The following is a 20287-nucleotide window of genomic DNA, read 5'->3' as shown; positions in this document are numbered from 1 at the left end:
CAATTTTCTGACAGAAAATAACCCGTTTCTTAAATTTTCATGATACTCTAAACAGAGAACACGTGCGTACATAGAAATGCAAAACCAAGAACGCAAAAGTTGCAAGTAAAAGGAAAAATCCTTAATTTTTGTCCTAATTAATAATTATCATTGTTACTTGGAAGCCAAGTACCAAATTTTCGAAAATGGGGGGTCGCCATCATAGCTGAATTAAGTGTGTATTGGATTGGGAACCCCAACCCAAGTCAAGCCCCCCCTCGTAATATGCTACAGCTACAGTGGTGATAATAAAAAGGACAAAGCAGTTTGCATAATTGTGAGGCTCAGCCTCTGCTATATGAGAGAGAATCCTATGTGGGGTTTTATGACTTCAAGGCACTGCGTTTTCTCACAGTCAAATCTGATTGGCCCACATCATTCTTCCTCATTATCACCTTTGCTTATTATCTATCTCCTACTATATCTTACAAACTTTGTAATTTGCTTACTGCTTTTTTTCCTTTTTCTTTTTTAACTATTGTAATTAGTTACTGTCAGAGATCTGTACTGTCAAGGATAAGAATGAGGGCATCACCTTGCACACAATACTATTTTTTTTAATTTTTCATTATTATGTTCACTATTTTTTATGTACAGAGTATATTCATAATATTTGAATTTATTGGGAACCACACGTTCTAAGTATTTCTAAACACCTACTTGGATACTCATTGATTTAACACTCATATAGTAATTATCTTTTTGATACATGGCCCGTACGGATTCTATCACATAAAATCCTATAAATACTTGAAGGGTTTTTTTGACAGATATGTATTTATTACTGACAAATCGCACTACGTACAAAGATCGCATAAGTGTGACCTCTTATAACTTCAAATCCTACACTGACTTAAATTTTGGAAGATTTTAATTAAGAGTCATATCAGCTAACCTAACGAGTTGTTTGTGCAGTCCAAACATCACTAGCCCAATTCGACATCTAAGTTGTAAAAATAAAACACATATTCCAGCAAATTTATCCTCTCTTTAGTATGAAAATACAAAATATTAATGTAGGAATGTGTCTCCATGACTATTTTAAATCTAATAAACCAAACAAGCGCGTATGTGAAAAGATGAATAATTGAGTAGTGTAAGAGTGAAGTCAACACGTTTAAGGATAATTAAAGGGTCAAAGAATGCTTGTCCTAAACCCCACATGATGTGCATGGGTAGGACGAGGCGAGGGCAAGAACACATTTTGCATCATTCATCAAACAAATCAAAGTGGATTGTGTTGTGTAAAAAGTGTGTGGTGTAAGGGGAAGTTAAACTAAAGCCTCATCTTTACTTGAAATTGAAAGAGAGAGCTTTCTTGGGATCAAACAAAGCTACCTAATTTGCAATAGTAGCAAAAGGCTGACATCCCTCTTCATTACCTTTCTTACTACATTCCCCCCCAACACATGTTCATCTAAAACCTGTCCAATTCCCATTATGCCCCCCTAAACAATGAAATATTTGTCCAAACAGATCAAGATCAACCTATTTTTATTCGAATTCCGTATATATAACCCAATTTGAACCAAAATATAAGTTGTTTTTTGAAAAAAAATAAAAAATACTTGCAACATATATATAAAAGAGTCACATCATAATCGTGCAATAATCCTCTCTTTTCTATGATTATTGATCTGTCGAAACCCAAATTACAAGCATTTTCAATCTCAAAATACCTTTTCTCGACCATCAAAGGGTTTCTTATGTGGATAACCCTTGCAACCTTGGTTAGGTACTTGATTTTTGCATTGCAAACCGGTTAGTAGATTTGGTACTTTAATCTATGGAAGATGACTCGAAAATCAACGTATATAAGAAATTTTAAATTATTTACACGATTAATATATTATATTTTGTGTTGGTGTACCAAATTATAAAAAATGACCATTATACAATAAACAAAAAATATTTGTCATATTAATTGATTGTGTGGTCAAATTTAATTCGTATAAAAAAATTTCTTAAATACGCATACGTTAATCTAAACTTGTAAGGATTTCATCTTATAATGTACGAAAATTTTAAAAGTTACTCGATGCAGTGTCTTATACGATTCTACATTCAAAAATATAAAATAAATTAAAAAAATAAAAGACGCAGTGTCACGCCTTCTGGGGTGTCCGACATGTTTGTGATTTTTTTTATAATTTTAAAAAGTTTTGGACTATAATTCAATAAAAAAAAATAATAATTCAATTCTCTCTGTGACTCACTTTTCATATGATTAGTATCATCTTTTCCCCTTCTAAGCCTCTCTATGTTTTATCTTGATATTTTTTCATATTATATATTTTAATTTTATAATAAATTGAGAATATATATATATATATGTAATTATATCAGTGTCGTATCATATTCTAATTTTTAAAAATTCTTCACATTATAGTATTGATATTGTGTCCGTATCCATAAATCATAGGTTTCATCGGATTCCCTTAACAGATATTAAGGATAAGTAGCAATTTTCAGTGTTGTTTCCTTCAAAGGAGCAGCATCATCTGCTGCACAAAAAGTATCTCTTTTGTTTGGGTAAATAATTGTTATCAGTTATTGTTTTTTTCTCTATCTGGACAGCGAAAGGGTTAATGAATTGATTCAATAATAGGAAAGTATAAGTGTATAAAATATTGTTGACTACTGCTATAATTTAGTCTACACTTTCTAACCTTAATTAACTATTATTACTCACTTAATTAATTTTATTACTACATAGTTTTCAAGTCTCTGTTCATAAAAATCTGCTACCCAAAATTACACTATGTCCAAAAATCTTGATATTCCAAGTCCCACTATTGTTTTTTTTTTTTTTTTAATTTACACTTACACCTTCTCTAAAAATATGAAATTATACTTTTCTTTTAAAAAGTTCTTCGTTTACAATTGGTTTTTTTTCTTTATTTAATTAAATAAATATAATAAAATTTTCAATTTATACACACGAATCGAATGTGGGTGGATTGGATTGATAGTATATTTAAAACTAAAACTAATAACAAAGAGATTTACTTGATTAAAGCTCAACATGTTGGGGAACTATTCCCGCTTAGAAAAACACACAATTTTACTTTGGAATTGTACGAGATATTATTCAAGAAAGCTACATCTTTTTAGGTAAAACGATAACTATCAGTACAAATTACTACAGTTATACCAACCACCATTTGAACAAGGTGTACTTTCCCTTTTTTCCTTTTTTTTTAAAAAAAAAATAGATTCATGATCGTATTATGAATTCAATATACCGATAATTTGAAATTAATAAATATATCAAAATAAAACAACGAAGCAAGACACTACTATATATGTACATATATATTTACGGGACTCAAACTTACAATTTTTTTACCCTAAAATTTAAACCTTACTGTTCGAGTAAGACCTGTAAGATGGGTTCATAACATTAACCGAGTTTTGATGCTTACTTTGTTTTGCGCGTGGGGACAACCTCAAAGATTAAAGTGGGTAAGGACAAGGAGAAACTAAAAAATTAAAAAAAAAAAAAAAAAAAGAAAATTGAGTTGGGAAGGAAGAGGTTTAATGCTGCTTATTTCAGAGAATGGAGCATTCAATTTTCCTACAATTCATCCTAAGTCATCGGATTGATTGTTGGGCGTTAAAATGTGGACGTGGTGGATACATATAGATATGTTCCTACTTCCTAGTATTAATTAGCATCTTGACTTTGAACTTATACACGCACAAGTTGAAGTTATTACACTATCATTTTTTGAGTTTTTTTTTTTAATTATACGTAAATTTTTCATAATTTGAGAAATTATGCAATAAAATTTGAAGATTTATTTTTGTTTAATAAATAGATTCATCCGTTATGACGATCTCTTCTCAATAATATGATTCTGATTTCTCTTATGATCATCTCTTCTTGATAGTGTTCGAAAAATTTTCAGTCCGACAAGAATTTAACATGTAATTTTAGTGAAATAAATGGGACAAATAATTGTTGTAAGATCAATTAACAGATTTTGATTCCGTTGTTTAGAGACGTATAGGAATATTATTTCTCTTTTTTTTATTATTATTAATGACGGTAAATAAATTACATATAATAACTCGCGTAAAGTGAGATAAAATATCCACACATTTAATGAGACTCGAACACATGATCTTGAATTTTTTCACAAAAATTTCAAAATGATGTGCTTTAAGGTTGAAAAAAGGCAACCATCATCAATTGGTCAAACTCGGTTGACATAATATTGGTTGAATTATTTTTTAAGTTAGGTCAATAAAATTGGCTCAAGATACTTTAGAATTAAATTAAAAATTGTAAAATAAATCAGATTTCTTTTTTGAATTTAACTATTTTTTTTTTTTTACTTGTAAAACTTTTGGATTAGACCACTCTCGTAATTAATAACCACTTAAAAAGAATTATTATTACTAAAGATGGAATGCTACTGCAGCAATAATATGAGTATTTGGGGGAATTATGGAGTGTCATCTCAAATAGGGTACACTTCTCCTAAATTTGGTATAATTACAAATATCTTCTAATTGTTTAAAAAATTATAAATATATCTCTAGAATCAACGACCATCTAATAAAATACCCTCTCGTACGTGACAGTCCATTGTACGGAATATTTGTTAGACGATCATTAATCTTAAAGGGTATTTGTTATTTTCCAAACAATAAAAAGATATTAAAGAGTTAAATTCACTTTGACCCCTTGCGATATGAAAAAAATATATATATATAAAAATTCTAATATAAAAAATCACATCTATATTATGAATAATGACCGACACTACCTCTGGTCAATTTAAGCCTATTTTTATAAAAAAAATAATAATAACTAAAACTCCCATTCTTGTCAACCTAAGTCTATTTAAATATATTTATAATATATCTATAATATATAAAATTAAAATTTCATATAAAAATATTTTTAATATCACATAGGATTCTTGAATTTTTTTTATTTATAATTATAATAAATTTCAAAAAATCCCACTGCAATTTATCCATTTTATAGGAAAGGGAAAAGGGATATGAATAAGAGTTATAAATTTGAGATGAATAGGGTTGATAGATAGTTAATGAATAGGAATCCGAGGCGTGGATGAGATGGTGGAATACATTGAATTGAAGGAGAGATGCCCCGTCCCAGGAATCCTATGGAACACCACATTCCACATTTTGATGGGCAAACGGGGGTTGATTTTTGAAGAATTGCAGTTTGATGGGCCCTTTATTCCGCGGCGCAGGCCCATTTGGCTTTGCCTGTCGGCCCTGTGTTTACTTAACAAACCCGTGTCTGCCCGAACTGCCCGGGACTTTTGGGCGGGAAAAAGGGGGGTTGAATTTTTAGAATTGGCGCGCAACGGGAATGTATGCAGCCCGCGGAAAGCGGTGATTCTCTATGATCAGTCTCTTTCCTCATTGTGCTATAGCGACCGTTGATTTTTCCAACAGTGTACTTGCCTGTAAACACCACCCATCCAATGATCTCTGCACTTGTCGTCTTCGATCACATCTCCAAGTAATATATTTTTTTATTTCTTATTTTTCTTGTAACAAAAGAATTAGATCATAATTTATGGAAATATGTTCAATTTTATCCTTGCAGTCCTAATAGTATATTAGAGATTCAACTTATTCTTTACTAAATTAAATATTACAATATCTGTAATAAAAGGAACAAGTTTAAACTCTACAAACTTAGTTTCCACGGTCTTTTTTAGAATGTCCAGACCTATTTTTCAACTCTTCTCCACACTCAAATTCGAGACGTATCTTTAATAAAAATAAAATATCATTTAAAAAGAATCTCAACCTCAAACATTTACGAATTATTCTCAATAACGTTTGAATTAAAATTGATAACCGAACCATTAAAAACTACCCCACTTAGGGTAATTATGAATTCAATATCATTGTTCATAGTTAACTAATTATCTTTTCTTTATTTTGGCAAAAAAAGTCATTTGTGATAACCCCTTAATCGGTTATGTTAAAAATAATATATTAAGGATAAATTATAATGGATCGCTTTGAAGTTTGTAATAATTTTAAATATTTTTTAATTATTTTAAAAAATTACAATTTTTTTTTTAAATCTAACAGACATTTAACATATATTCTATAATAGGCTATCACGAAATAGTATTTATTAGCCAACCGTTAATTCCATAAGAATGTTCATAATTTTTTAAAAATAATAAAAAAATATTTTTAATAATATCAAACCTTAAAAAATCCGTTATAATTTATGCTAATAATAATAATAATTGATGTGCAAATTGCATTTACGAAATCATGATGAGGGCCAAACCCCGGGAAAAATGTTGGGCCATAACGGGCCTCCTAAACTTTGGTCAAGATCCCAAGTTTGGGCCGTAGCAGAGCATACGCTGCTGCCTGCTGTATGACCCATAATTGGGCCTCTACGGCTTCGACAAGCCCAGATCATTTACCTTACAAATGGATCTACTTTTGCTTTAATTCAAAATTCCTCACCAACGCATTATTATTCCAGATTACATTTTCAGTTTCCCTTTTACAAAATTTTCAATTTTTACTTCCCTTTTTTCTAATGCTAAAAATAACTATTAAAAGTGTTTGAATGAAATAAAAATTAAAACTTACATACTGATATTTTATAAATAATATAACGAATATAAGTAATTCGTTAAAAGCAAATCTTTACATTTTATTTTTCATCTTACAAGCTGCTATTTTTTAAAAAAAGTTCACAAGTCGGGACGACATCTTACAAGTTATCAAATATGTTATCGAAGTGAGTTTAACTCACCCAATCGCCTCCTGAATCAATGATAAGTACATTATAATGAATACTGATCGAGATAAGCATCATCGGAACTGTTTAAAACATGTGCAGAGTAAATTTAATATACAACTTGAGTTTGTCCCTCATGTAATAATAGTCCACCGTATGATTACAACAAAGGTGCTTATGTTGATGAGGGCAAAATAAATATTCTTACCAATTTTACAGCACACAATCAACACGAGGAAGATAACTGCACAAGTAATAACGCCACAGAATATATACCCCTTTGGCTTTGTACAATAGCAACAAAGACCATGAGAAGATGCTCGTCAGCTGTATTAATTCTTTGATAGCCAAATCACCTATCAATAGACAACCTCAATGAATTTATCCGCTGTCCGTGTCCTAGCATCCACAGAAAGTTTGCTTTGCTCCACCTTAAGTCGTCTCAACCGCAGGGAGTTCAACACAAGAGCTTCAACTCCCTCAACTTCAATACCACAGCAATAAGTTATATCGACGCTCTCCAACTGCTTGCAGCTTCTAACCATCGAATCCACAGCTGCATTGGACAACCTTGCACAACCCCTCAACTTCAGTTCATCCAAACAATTACATGAAACCAGCATCGACACAAGCTCCTTATCAAGCAGCATGTCATTGTACGACAAGTCCAATTTCCTCAACCTCTTCAAATCCTGTCCTAGAGCAGCTAACAAACCGGATTCCCTCTCCACCATATCACAGTTGATCAAAGCAAGCTCCTCTAGCACATTACCTATGGCCCTGGCAAGAACCTTTAACCCCTCACCAGTAACAAAACAGCAACTTTGCAACCTTAAACTCACCAAGCCCCTGAAGTTCAAATTCTCAGCTAAGGCAATTAAATGGGAGTTATCAAGATCAAGAGGCAACCTCAAATCTAGCCTCCTTAAACTGCACTTGCACTGATTAATGAATTGGAGCAAACCCTCTCCGCTGCCACCATCATAAACCAACAACGAATCAAGAGAAACACAGTTCTCAGCCAATTTCAATAACACCCCATTGAAAATACTCCTACAAGTTCTCAGCTCCAGTTCTTTAAGACCACTTAAGAACTTGGAGAAACAAGAAAAGGATGAGTAATCTCCAAGGCTTTCGCAGCTCTTCAGCCGCAGTTTCTTTACATTCTTACAGTTTCTCCATAGGTAGCTAAGCCCACTATCCCCGGGCAAGATTCCACACAAGGAAAGGCTTTCCAAATTCAACTCCGAATCAAAGACAGAATCTCTCATTTCTTTGACTTCGGGATTATCAAATTCTGTTGAAGGGCTTACCAAGAAAAGCGATAGGCATTTTAAGGAATTAAACGACGGCAACCAATGGAAAGACAGAGGCCTTGAGATAGTGATAGCAATTGACGAGAGATGAAGACAAGAGATTGAGAGAGTGGAAAGAGAAAAGTACGAAACTGGGGAGGTCAAGTAGCGGAGTTTCCGGAGGTTGGGGCAAGAAGAGGCAACGGCGAGGAGGAGAGGATCGCCGAAGTCAGGGCAGTCGCCGGCGAGAGAAACTGAAGAGAGAAAGGGGTGGTGGGAAAGAAAGGCGGATAAAGAAGCGATGGTGGTGGGGTTGTGGGGAGGGGGGAAGCAGAGGGAAATAGAGGTGGTGGAGGAGCGGAGCAGGCGGCACCAGCGCTTGGAGACAAGGGAGACGGCGGAGGAGGAGGAAGGGGGAAGGCGGTAGAAGACTTCTTGGATAAGCTCATCGCAGAGAAGCTCATCCATTTCCCAAGAGTCTTTCCCTTTTCCTCTCCTTTCACATTTGCTTGCTTCTTTTATTTCTGTCTTTATGCTGATGATGATTGATTGATGATAATGATACGATGGTGACGAGGACAATTAACAAGTCTTTATCTACCTACCCCCATCCCCATCCCCACCCCCCACCCCCTTTATTATTTCTTAAGGCGTTTTTTGTGATTCTGATTTTTAACCGGAATATTTAATCCTGAAGCCTAATTTAATTTGGTTATACTTCAATTTATTTTCATCAATTATTTTTAGACAAACAAAAATAATTATAAATAATAAATGATTATGTGATTATATTGAAATTTTCATTTCTTAAAAAAAAGACTGTTAATTAACATTCCATGTTAAGTGTAAAAATAAAATATATAACGAGAAAAATCCAATATTCTGGTTTCGTATCCAAGTACTATTTCCTTGATTTTATTCTTTCCTTAAACATGATGGTAGTGCAAATCTTTAATAATTCTTCTCCCAGTTGTCTACAATTTAAGAAACTCATCACTTTCACAGAACTCTACTCGATTAAAACAAGTTAAAGAACAAAGAGTACTACAAAAAACTCTGATTCTTACGTCAATGAAATGAGCAAGTCTTTGAGAGAGAGATTACTTCAAAGAGGAAACCACGCAGACAATGTCGTGATGTAGTTGTAAGACTTGAGCCGCCTATCAATCGTGCCGGCTTGGCGGCTTGCTTCAAGTGGATGGGCTTTATCCCTAATAACCTTAACTGAGATTTTGTAAGGGAAGGGAGATTGATTATAGCAAACATAGTATTTAAAGGTGGATATGTGCGCCTTGTGAAGAAAATAAAAAAATTGACCTGCCACTAACCTTAGATAAAACATCAAAACGACTTCCCACTTACCTACCTTTCCATAATCACAACTGTTTCTTCCTACATTGCTAAAGCAGAGTTCCCAGTGTCTATGCCTGTACCAAAATAAACAACCATTCCATTCTGCAGAAAACTACTGGCAGTTTCAAGAGAACATACTTTCAATGAGAGACATCTGGCAGGGCGACAAGCACTTGTCAGACGATCGTACCAGGTAACCATTAGCTTCCTTGAGTTGAAGGATAAAGGAACATATCACCTGTAAATAAGTGCAAACAAAAGGTGTGGAGAAATATCTACGTAGCTTACTTGAGAAATTCTACCTTCTGTACCTTGTCGAAAAAGAAGCTTTTGAGAGGTACCTATGCAGTTGTGTTCTGCTTCCAAGACTCAACCACAATCAGAATGTTTCATCACTTCCAAGTGACAATAGGCGTTGTTGCTTTTATTACTGCAACGTGATCAGGCTAAAGTATGGAGATACATGGATTACTAGGCCATTGGGTAAGGAAGCAAATGTCCGAATCCAGATTTTGATCTTGCTGAGTAAAGCATAAAACTCATATGAACATGCACCAAGTAATCAATTACCAAACAAGCTTCGGAGCTCATGCGTGTTAGAGCCGAAGCAAAATAGAATTTCTACTGTCCTCATATAGGAGTAACTGATACAACAAAGGAGGAGCCTAAAATGTTTGGAACACATTAACATTGATGTAGTAAAGTGTGAATACACAGAACCCAGCAGGGGAGATGAACCATACATATGTAGATGTAAGTTGCACTGTTCCATGCCCAAAGGGTCTCGGCCCAATTCCAGAAGTCACCAAATCTTACGTTACCAAAACCATCTGATGCACCTTTTAGCAAAAGAAAGGCAATCGGAGGAAACCCCACAAATACCAATAGCATATTACAGGCTCCACGGATTAATGCCCTCATGGTATTTACTTTAAGATCATGCCTCAAGGGCACAGCAGTCAAACACATAGGAACTAACAGGAGTGCTCCAATTTCTGCTGTTGCAAAATTTATTACAGACATGAGACAAAGTCCTATGAAAGCAGCAGCAACAGTTACCGACTTAAGGAGGGCCCATTCTCTTCTTTGTGGTTGACTCGTGCTAAAAAATGAAAAAGAACCGGATAGTACATACGTGAAGAAGAGGCTTAGCATGGAAAGAGTGATCCAAATTAAGAGGTTAGTTGATGGTGAGGAATTAGGAATTTGGTAGAGAAAATTAGGAAGTAATGTCACAACTGCACCCCATAAGTGGACAACTAGAACAGTTTTTGCAGCATAAAGCCATTTCCATGATGTAAAAGTTGGGATTGATTCCCCATGAGGAGCAGGTTTAAGTGGAACTTTGTCTTTCCCCAATTTTGTTTTACTAGCATCAGAAAACAAAGCAGCAGCAACCAATGGAAGGGGAGCAATGAGCAATGCGAAGGCAATCATGTATACTCCAACAGAGACAAACCTATTTGGCGACGTCAAGAGATACAAAAAAAAGGACTGGTGAAACTTCTCAAGGAGATTATTCACAGACCGTATGACTCCTTCAACCAACCTGTAAAATACCAGGAACTCATCTCAACTGGAGGAACACAAACAAATCAACACATACACATTCTCCAAGAAACAGACCTAGCAAAGAGCACAAAGACATCCTGGAAAAGCATTCAAGAGCAAAACAGTTGCAAACGAATAATGGCAGTTAATAAGAGATAACAGGAAAACGATGCACAAAACCTGATCATGCCAATGGTTCATGTGCATTGCTTGGTTTCAGAACTAGGGGCAAATATACAAGCGTAATTAACAGAGACTGACCTGCCAACACGCAAAAGGAACAGAACCCTCTCAGTTGAGTAAAACTTTGGTGAGATTTCCATAGTGATAGCATCAACTTGATAATCGCGGAAGGCACCATGTGGACCCGTCGGAACACCCAATGCCTGACATAATAAATCAGAAGCATTAATGATGACAACAAATATTTCGCAGAAAGTGAAAGCAAGCAGGTATCGCCCATTCATTCAAGCCTAAAAGGAGAATCAAAGACTTAAAATGTGGAAATCACCCTCAGTACCTGTATTCCACAACTATGAGGAAGGGAAACATAGACAAGGGGAAATACTCATGTAAATGATGTCTCAGCATGCCAGATAACAATCTTTCATGAAAATAAAAATTTTACCTGATTATATAGGGAACTGGCTAGAGTGACAGAGCCTTCAACATAATCTGCAACAGGAATACCAAACCTCCCTTGTGGATTTAAGCTTGTAGCCACCTTTCCAAGCAACTCAATCAGTTCCCCAAGACTGTTCAGCCACCAAGAATCAAGCAATGACCAAATCTTCTCCACCCTCACTTGCAAACCCTGCCCATGCACAGCCAAATAATTGACAACGTTTATGAGGTCAAGGTTAGGCATCTGCCCATTAGATGCTTCAGCATATATGTTGAGAACATCCTTCTCAAACTCTGTGCTAGTGTCAGCAACCTTAATGACAAGCGCAGCTGCCATGGTGCCAGCACGTCGAAAACCATCAGATATTGTGTCTTGCTTAACTTGACTTTTCTTACGTGATGCCGAAGTACTTACACCACACATTTCAGGGTACAGATTCAAGTCACCAAAAGAAAGTGTATTATAGTCTCTCAGCCATGCTGCAACTGCAGCATATTCCCCATGCTTTGAATCAGCAGCAAGCCATATAATATCTTTAGCAAGCCAAGTAACTCGAGAAAGCAAAGAGAAGACCGAGTATGCGGCTCCAAGAGATAAAGCCTGGCCTGTAGTGATCTTGACAGAATTATAAGGTGTGACCATCACAATGGCTTCCTTCCCATCACCACGAGGGGCTCTTATTATTCCAACAGTATTGATCCCATAAGATGAACAACTGTAGTTCTCTTGTATTACTCCTGCATCAGGACCCAAGAAGAAGTGCAGCGGATGAAACTTATTAGAAACTGGTTGGAACTTGTGATAGTTAACTTCACCACCCAACTCCACTATGTGTTTGGCTATCAACTCAGGGATCTCACTGCATGCACAAATTAGAAGGCAGAGTTTAAAGAAATTTGAGCAGAAGATGTAGCATGGAAAAAGGAAAAAGAAAAGACAAACAGAGGAAACCTATACATGTTTTACAACCTAAATTACACAGGATTGCCAAGAATTGTACAGACAAATGTTACGAGATAAGATATGGAGAATCTTAATAAAAATTTAGGTTCAGCAGAAAATACCTACATGCCAGTTTTGGTAGTCTCTGAATCCAAATTCAGTATCCCGTTCACAAAATTGTGTCCCTCTGAAGCATCATTTTTAGAGAGCATAGGACTGGCAGAACCTGCAGATTGCCAGTTCAGAAACATTGAGGAATACCATCTCGCCAACCATAAAACGAAAACTAAAATCAGATTATATTTATCCTGAAGGGCATATGACTAGTAATAAGATTTAAACTATCAATAACTTCATCTTCCTCCCAAATGCAAAACTGAAAGCGCACATCAAGCAGAAGTGGATTCACTAAAATAATACTATTATAACCAACTCAAACAGCTTCATCATCTCTACAACATGGATTCTCTTGTTTCAGTCTGTCCAACGAAAGGTGATCTCTCACACGGTAAAAAGATTAAAACAAGTTAAGAGTAGATGAACAGAGTACGGCGTAACTATTGTTTGAACTACATGGATCACGAATAATTTTACATAAAAGGAAGTTATCACCCGAGCTTCACGAGAGTTTTAAAACCAAAAGCCCTACGTTCTCATAAAACATTCGAACAAATCAATGCATAAAAGCTAAATATAAGACCAAAGAATAACGTAGAACAGAAAAAGGGAATTATAATGGTAGAACCAACCAGGCATCAGGGCATTTTCCGAAATATAGGTGTTCTTGGCGAGAGCAGGCAGAAGAAGAAGAGCTACAATTCCTGCCGTGCAGCATATCACACTTGAAATCATACAAAAATCAGTTTGCATTTCCACTCGAGCAAGAAAATTGAAACATTTTCAGCAATTTACGGAATAAATATACCTCACGAAGAGGCTGTGGGAAATGAGAAATAGACCAATGCGAATAATCGGTCGAGGCTTTGGTTTGACGACCTGTTCAGCTTCCGCCATGGTTGCTCGCCGATCGGCGTCGAGCTTTTCGCTTCCTCTCGCCCTCTACTACAGCACTCAATTTAAGCTTCTGGGTTCTCGACTCACAGTACGACGTCGTAAACAGATCGGCTGTTGTTTTTCCTGTAGCTTTTCGGTAGAAGATGGGTTTCTATTTGGGTTGGGCCGACTGTTTTGGGCCCGTTGCCATTGTAGAAATAGAATGGGCCCAGACCCCCTTGGGCCTGTCTCTAATTTAAAACTGCTTTTTAAAATAAAATATATATATTATTTACAATATGGCATAAAAAGTGTTTTCTTTTCTTTTTAAGTATTTGATATGCCAACTTTTATTTTTGAAACAGTTAAGAGAAGCGCTTTTAGGCCAAAAATTATAAGCACCTTGGTAGTGCTTTTAGTTGTTTTGATTTTTTTGTAAATAGATTTAACTTTTATTTTTTACTACTATACCCTTATTATAATAGTCTTAATTTGATTTTACCATTTTTAATTTTTTTAAATTGTGTATTTAGTTGATATTGAAATTTTAAATTTTTGAATAATTTAATAATAATTAAATTTAAACTATCACATGTTTACTATTTTAAATTTTATATATTTATTTGCTATATCATCATATTATTTAGTTCTAATATTATTATTTGATTAATTAATAAAATAAATATTTTTTTTTGCAATCATGCAAGTTAATGAATAATTATATTACTTAGTGGAAGCATTATTAAATTAAATATCTAGTTTTTAATATTTTAAAAAAAATATGAAATACACTAATTAATAAAATTTATTATTTTTTTGTGAAAAAATAAGTATTATTGACAAACAACAAGTGAAATAATAAGTAGAAAATATTATCTTTTTAATAGGAATGAAACGGTCTTTAATCAATTAAAATTTATTTTAAAAGTGATTTCTCTTTAAATACTATCTAATTTAACTTTTATCTGCTCTTTTTCACTTTCTTTTATAAACAATACACACTTTTGATTCTATTTCAACTTTCTTTACTCACTTTTCTAAAAATAAATTTTTTCACAAACACTCATATAATACGATTACAGTGACCAGATTGAACAATGAATCAATAAACTTTGACAAAAGTAACATCACATGAGGATTAGGTTCTCTTAATTAGGTTAGTAACAATAATAACTAACCAATAAAATTTAGGGTTAATTATATTTTACCATCCAAATCATGATTGTTTTTACATTTTGGTATTTAAGCTTTTTTTTTTTTGTCAATTTTATGAAGCTTTGCACTTTGTCATTTATAACTGTTTTCCCCTCAAGTTATTTATTGGAAAAACATTGCATACAGAGGACATGTAATATTTAAGAGTTATGTGATGTGATTTTTTCACATAAGCAAAATATTTAATGTTTTTTCATCTGAAAAATGAACAAAAAAAAAAGTTATATAGCAAAATACAAATATCACAAAATTGAGATAGTATATAAAAAAATTAGATATCAAAATATAAAAACAAATATAATTCGAACCACAAAATATAATTTTCAGTATAATTTTATAGTCAGCACAAATAATAACATATAGAGGAGGCTGGAACTAAACCTATTTTATTAAATGAAGAGTCTTATAATTATTCCGGTTCTTGTAATTATTACCTAAGAAAATAGGGGAGCATTAATTTATGTAGTTTCCCTACCCTGCATTACCACTAATTGAAACTAACGACGTTATTTATTTTTTTTGTAAAAACACTATCATGTATTTATCTATTATATATTAGTTTTTATTTTAATCATCGGTGAATACTTTTTTATTTCATAAAATACATAGGATATAATCAATCAATCTCAATCATTAGATTTTAAATTTATAAAAAAATATTAAGAAACCAAATTTTATTATATTATAATTATAATTATAAACTATAAAAAATAATAGTATTATTTTACAAAATAAAATTAATAAACCCAATCCCACCCACCCCGCCACCAGGCTGCCCTCCCCCGTCGCCCAACGTAGAGAGGCATTATCACCGTCGCCCCCCAATCTGAGCGACCATTGTCGCGGTCAAACTCAGATCACATACACCAATATTTACACGAATCATCATTATTTTTTTACAAATTACATGTACACCTCATGGAAATATAAATATTATTATACAAATTATCCCTATTTCTTAAAGATAATGAATGATTTCTATGATTATATATAAAATAAAATAAAAATAATTTACGTAAATAGTAAACATACCATATGTGGAGTACATACAATTAAGGGAAAAATGCGAGCAAATATTTGTGATATTGCAAATAAGCAAATTATATTTTTATAAAAAAATAGTAACATATCTCCCTGTGTTTTTTAAAAATACAATAATTTTATCTCTCTGTAATTTTTAAAATAAAGCAATTTACCTTTTTAAATAGGGTGATAAATTGATTTATTTTAAAAAATATAAAATTTTTATAAAGAGGTAATGTGCTGTTTTATAATATTATATGAAAATAATTTATATTAAACCCTACTATTAATTATATTCAAAGAGAATTGCGGCTGCTTTTGAGAGACAGAAGCGATGGTGCGTGAAAATAAAGTATAGGGAGAGCGAATGAAGTCGTTCCTTGATAAAGAAAAAGGAAGTATATACAGTATTTTGTACTGCAACATAACCAAAAAGAGATTAAAAAGAGAGGAAATGGGAGAGAAAGCGTTGCAGAAACAAGAAAAGGAGGAGACTTGACGGAGTGTGATGCGTATTCTTAATTAGAGTAAAGACGCCTTCTCATCTCTTCGTATAAGCAAAAGTCGAAGATACCGCCCCATTGCCATTCTATACTTTGCTTATGAATCGAATTCCATTTTCGGCCTTCTTTCTTTCTTTCGACTTCTTTACTACACAACATTCTGCCCATTAAACGACGGGAACAAGAAAGATAAGCTTCGCTGGATTTGTCATTATTGGGATCCTCAACTCTTTTTTTCTCTTTTGGGTTCACGTAATCTAACTATCCGTTTCTGTTTCTTGTCTTGATCGGATCTGAAAAGGACTCCCACAACAATTTAGCGGGAAGAGAGCTTTTGCTACCAAGTTCGATTTCTATCTCAGAGTCTTTTCATGATTGTTAAGCATTTGCGTTCTCTAATGAGGTAAGTGGAGAATCTGTTTTTGCTGTTCTTAGTGTTGTTTTCATTGTGGGGTTTGATTGTTGGTTTCTTGATTTTGGTTTCTGCGCTAATTTAAGCCCGGAAAATAAGCTTGATATGTGATGGGAAACAAGAATTGCGTCAATTTTATGTATGTATGATCATGAAGGAACTGAATAGTTGTGTACTGAATTCTTGGGGTGCTCTTTTCTTGTAATCTTTAATGAATGGGGTTGACAATTTTCACTTTTCAGAGACAGTGATTTTCTTGATGTTGGAAGGTTTACATCTACAAGGGTTGCTATTAGTGCAGGAGAGTTGTTTGTTGCATTGGTGCCTTTTCATTATTTCTCTTGTTTATATGCTTTTAGGGATATTTGATTCTTGCTTCAGATTTTCTTGAGAAAAAAACAGCCGGTTTTGGAGAGTGCTTAGGTTATTTAAATTTCTATTCCATTTTGATGGTGTTATAATGTTTCAGTGACGATAATGCCGTCTGATCAGGGAGTTGATTTGTTACAGATGACATCCAATTCCGTCAGCACGAGGAATATTCATGCTCCCCGTCCTCCATCTGCCAGACAACATAGTCGTGAAGCGGGCTCATCTGAATCTCGTGCAGTCCCTAAAGATCACGATATGAGAACTACCTATGCTAAATCCAGCTCCAAGGCTGTTTCAGAATGTCGCTATGAAACATCCCGTTTTATTATGCGAGAAAATGAGCAAGGGCAGGAGCAATTTCATTGTAGAGATGAAGGAAAAGATATAAGCCAGGAGCAGGCTACAACATCTGAAACCAATGATGTCAAGAATTGCAATCCTAATGGGCTTTTGGAATCAGCTGATGTTGCTTCATTGCCTGCTGAAGGAGCTGTAGACCTGTTAAATGCTCGATTACTTTCAAAATCAGGAGTCGCTTACTGTTCAAGCCCCCAAAACAGTTTCTACTCTGCTACAGAGTATGCAGAAGCTAAACAAAGCTTCACCAACACTGAAGTCAGTGAAAGTATGAGCAGTGTGGAGAAAAATGGTGAAAATGTGGAAGTCAGCAACTTGCGTGATTTCGTGAAGAGCAGGAAGACTAGTCTATATAGAGGCAGCACTGGCAGTGATTTTAGTGATGAAACCAGCTCTAGTAGTTTTAGCAGTGCTATATACAAACCACACAAAGCAAATGATACAAGGTGGGAAGCAATTCAAGCCGTTAGAACTCGTAAAAATGGGTCATTGGAGTCGAAAAATTTCAGGATTTTCAAGAGGCTAGGATGTGGAGATATAGGCACTGTCCATCTGGCGGAGTTGATTGGCACACAAACTTGTTTTGCCATAAAAGTGATGGATAAAGAAACTCTAGCAAGTCGGAAGAAGCTTCTCAGAGCTCAGACGGAAAGAGAGATTCTGCAGTCTCTTGATCATCCCTTTCTGCCCACCTTATATGCTCACTTTGAGACGGAGAAATTATCATTCCTAGTGATGGAGTTTTGTCCTGGGGGAGATTTGCATGCACTTCGGCAAAGACAACCTGGGAAGTTCTTTACAGAGCATGCTGCCAGGTAGAGAGTGATTAACTCTGTTTGATTTCTGTGTTTTTTTTTTAGTCAATTGAACCTTTAGAAGAATTATATTTCATTATAAATTCGTTTGCAGTATGCTTGATTCAAAATATAAGATTATCCTCCTTGAATGAGGCGGACATCATGAATTCTTTATGTCATACATATGTAGGGTTCCTGTCTCCACCTAATCCATAAAACTCAAGTATGCAGTGCTGAAGTCTATTAAAGCCAAGCTTGCACAAATGGTCCCTATCTCCTGTTAGCAGAATGGCAAGCTAAAGCATCTCTTTAATATGTGTTGTCTCTAGGATGCAGGAAGTTAGCTTCATTAAGTGAATATGCTGAACTCAAAACATTATTTTCGAACTTCCCCTTTATGCATATGTGAGCTCTGATCACTCTTTTCGACTTATTTCAATTATCTAATTAACTGCTATAACAGCCCCTTACTAAACTATTGAGATGGGAGTCCTGAACTTGAAAGTTTCTCGTTAAAATGCAAAAACATTTGAATGCAAACTTTCTATTTTTTTTTGTATTGAAATAAGAGGATGGCATGTCGGTGCCATGTTTTATGCTGTTCTTTCAGGTTCTACATTGCTGAAGTCCTCCTAGCTTTAGAGTATCTGCACATGCTTGGTATTATCTACAGAGATCTTAAACCAGAAAATGTTTTGGTGAGGGAAGATGGGCACATTATGCTTTCAGATTTCGACCTTTCGTTGAGATGTGCGGTGAGCCCAACTCTCGTTAAGTCCTCGAATGCAGAATCCAAGAACCTGGGACTCTGCATTCAGCCAGCTTGCCTCGAGCCATCATGCTCCATCCAGCCTACATGTTTCCGGCCACGATTGTCAGGCAAGCCCAAAAAGGAAAAAAAGACGAGACGATATGCAGAAATACACAACCACATCACTCTTCTTCCGGAACTGATAGCTGAACCTACAAACGCTCGTTCCATGTCCTTTGTGGGCACACATGAATATCTAGCACCCGAAATTGTCAAAGGTGAAGGTCATGGAAGTGCAGTGGATTGGTGGACATTCGGGATTTTTCTCTATGAGCTTTTGTTCGGGCGAACACCTTTCAAAGGAGCAGGGAATCGAGCTACATTGTTCAACATTGTTGGACAACCACTGAGGTTCCCTGACTCGCCTACAGTTAGCTTTGCTGCGAGGGACTTGATCAGAGGGTTGCTGGTGAAAGAACCACAGCATCGGCTCGCATACAGACGAGGGGCAACCGAAATAAAGCAACATCCATTTTTTCAGAACGTGAATTGGGCTCTTATTCGTTGTGCCAGTCCTCCGGAGGTACCTCCACCCTACATAATGGATAATGCAGGTGTACCTCCACCGGCGGCTGGGACAGTGCACGGTGTTGATGTGAAGCCGGCAGGTAATTACTACGAAATCGATTTCTTCTAAACCTGATTATTATTTCCTTTTCATCTCGCTCGACGTTTCATCTCTTCGACCCAATCATACATACTTGTAGGCTTACTGTTCCATTGGAAGGAATACAGATCTGTTATTCATATACTGAACTAAGTGTAAATTGCTGCAATCCATTGATTATTTTGCTCAAATTCTCATGCACAGCACAGGGATGTAAAATTCTTGATAAAGAAAATGAAATTAAAGAGAGAATATTATCATATCTTGATACTGTATGATTGTATATGAAGAATGATAATCCTGTGCTTCTTGCACTGTAGAACCATTTGATTACATATGAAGAGAGCTGGGCCAATCTTTGAAGAGTCAATGAGAAAACTCGACATCACTTCAATAATATAGTTGCACGTTAATCGGTATGTTGTGGATTGATGTGACTGCTGATACTGACACATAGCGTAAAACCGTAGTCAAATATGCTAACAAGTAACTTTTCTCCAATTATTAAAACTAAATTATAACATCATTTTTTAAAGTCTCAATTCATTGAATCGGATTAACTAACAGTCACTGAATCTGAAGAAAATACATGAATCAAGACGGGTTCTGGATAACAAAAAAAAAATGGT

At 34.9% G+C, this 20287-nt stretch overlaps 3 protein-coding genes across 3 annotated transcripts; 1 reads left to right on the top strand and 2 right to left on the bottom strand.

Moving 5' to 3' along the window:
* Positions 1-6870: 6870 nt before the first annotated feature.
* Positions 6871-8726, bottom strand: LOC105176341 (uncharacterized). Its single transcript, XM_011099108.3, has one exon. The coding sequence runs from the start codon at positions 8563-8565 to the stop codon at positions 7162-7164; it is 1404 nt and encodes a 467-aa protein (XP_011097410.1). The 5' UTR covers positions 8566-8726; the 3' UTR covers positions 6871-7161.
* Positions 8727-10016: 1290 nt separating this feature from the next.
* LOC105176340 (GPI transamidase component family protein / Gaa1-like family protein) lies at positions 10017-13683 on the bottom strand. The gene is made up of 6 exons (XM_011099107.3): positions 13494-13683; positions 13318-13409; positions 12695-12794; positions 11630-12485; positions 11263-11387; positions 10017-10999 (listed from the first exon to the last, which is right to left on the bottom strand). Exons 1-6 carry the CDS (start codon positions 13580-13582, stop codon positions 10135-10137), a joined length of 2127 nt encoding a protein of 708 aa, XP_011097409.2. The 5' UTR covers positions 13583-13683; the 3' UTR covers positions 10017-10134.
* Positions 13684-16144: 2461 nt separating this feature from the next.
* LOC105176339 (protein kinase PVPK-1) lies at positions 16145-19920 on the top strand. The gene is made up of 3 exons (XM_011099105.3): positions 16145-16705; positions 17225-18258; positions 18851-19920. Exons 2-3 carry the CDS (start codon positions 17225-17227, stop codon positions 19686-19688), a joined length of 1872 nt encoding a protein of 623 aa, XP_011097407.1. The 5' UTR covers positions 16145-16705; the 3' UTR covers positions 19689-19920.
* Positions 19921-20287: the final 367 nt, after the last annotated feature.

The sequence above is a fragment of the Sesamum indicum genome, linkage group LG13, assembly GCF_026168435.1.
Source record: "Sesamum indicum cultivar Baizhima isolate 11 linkage group LG13, ASM2616843v1, whole genome shotgun sequence".
Lineage (NCBI taxonomy): Eukaryota > Viridiplantae > Streptophyta > Magnoliopsida > Lamiales > Pedaliaceae > Sesamum > Sesamum indicum.
Note: the sequence above shows the minus strand (reverse complement) of the source record. Positions and strands in the feature narration are given on the sequence as shown.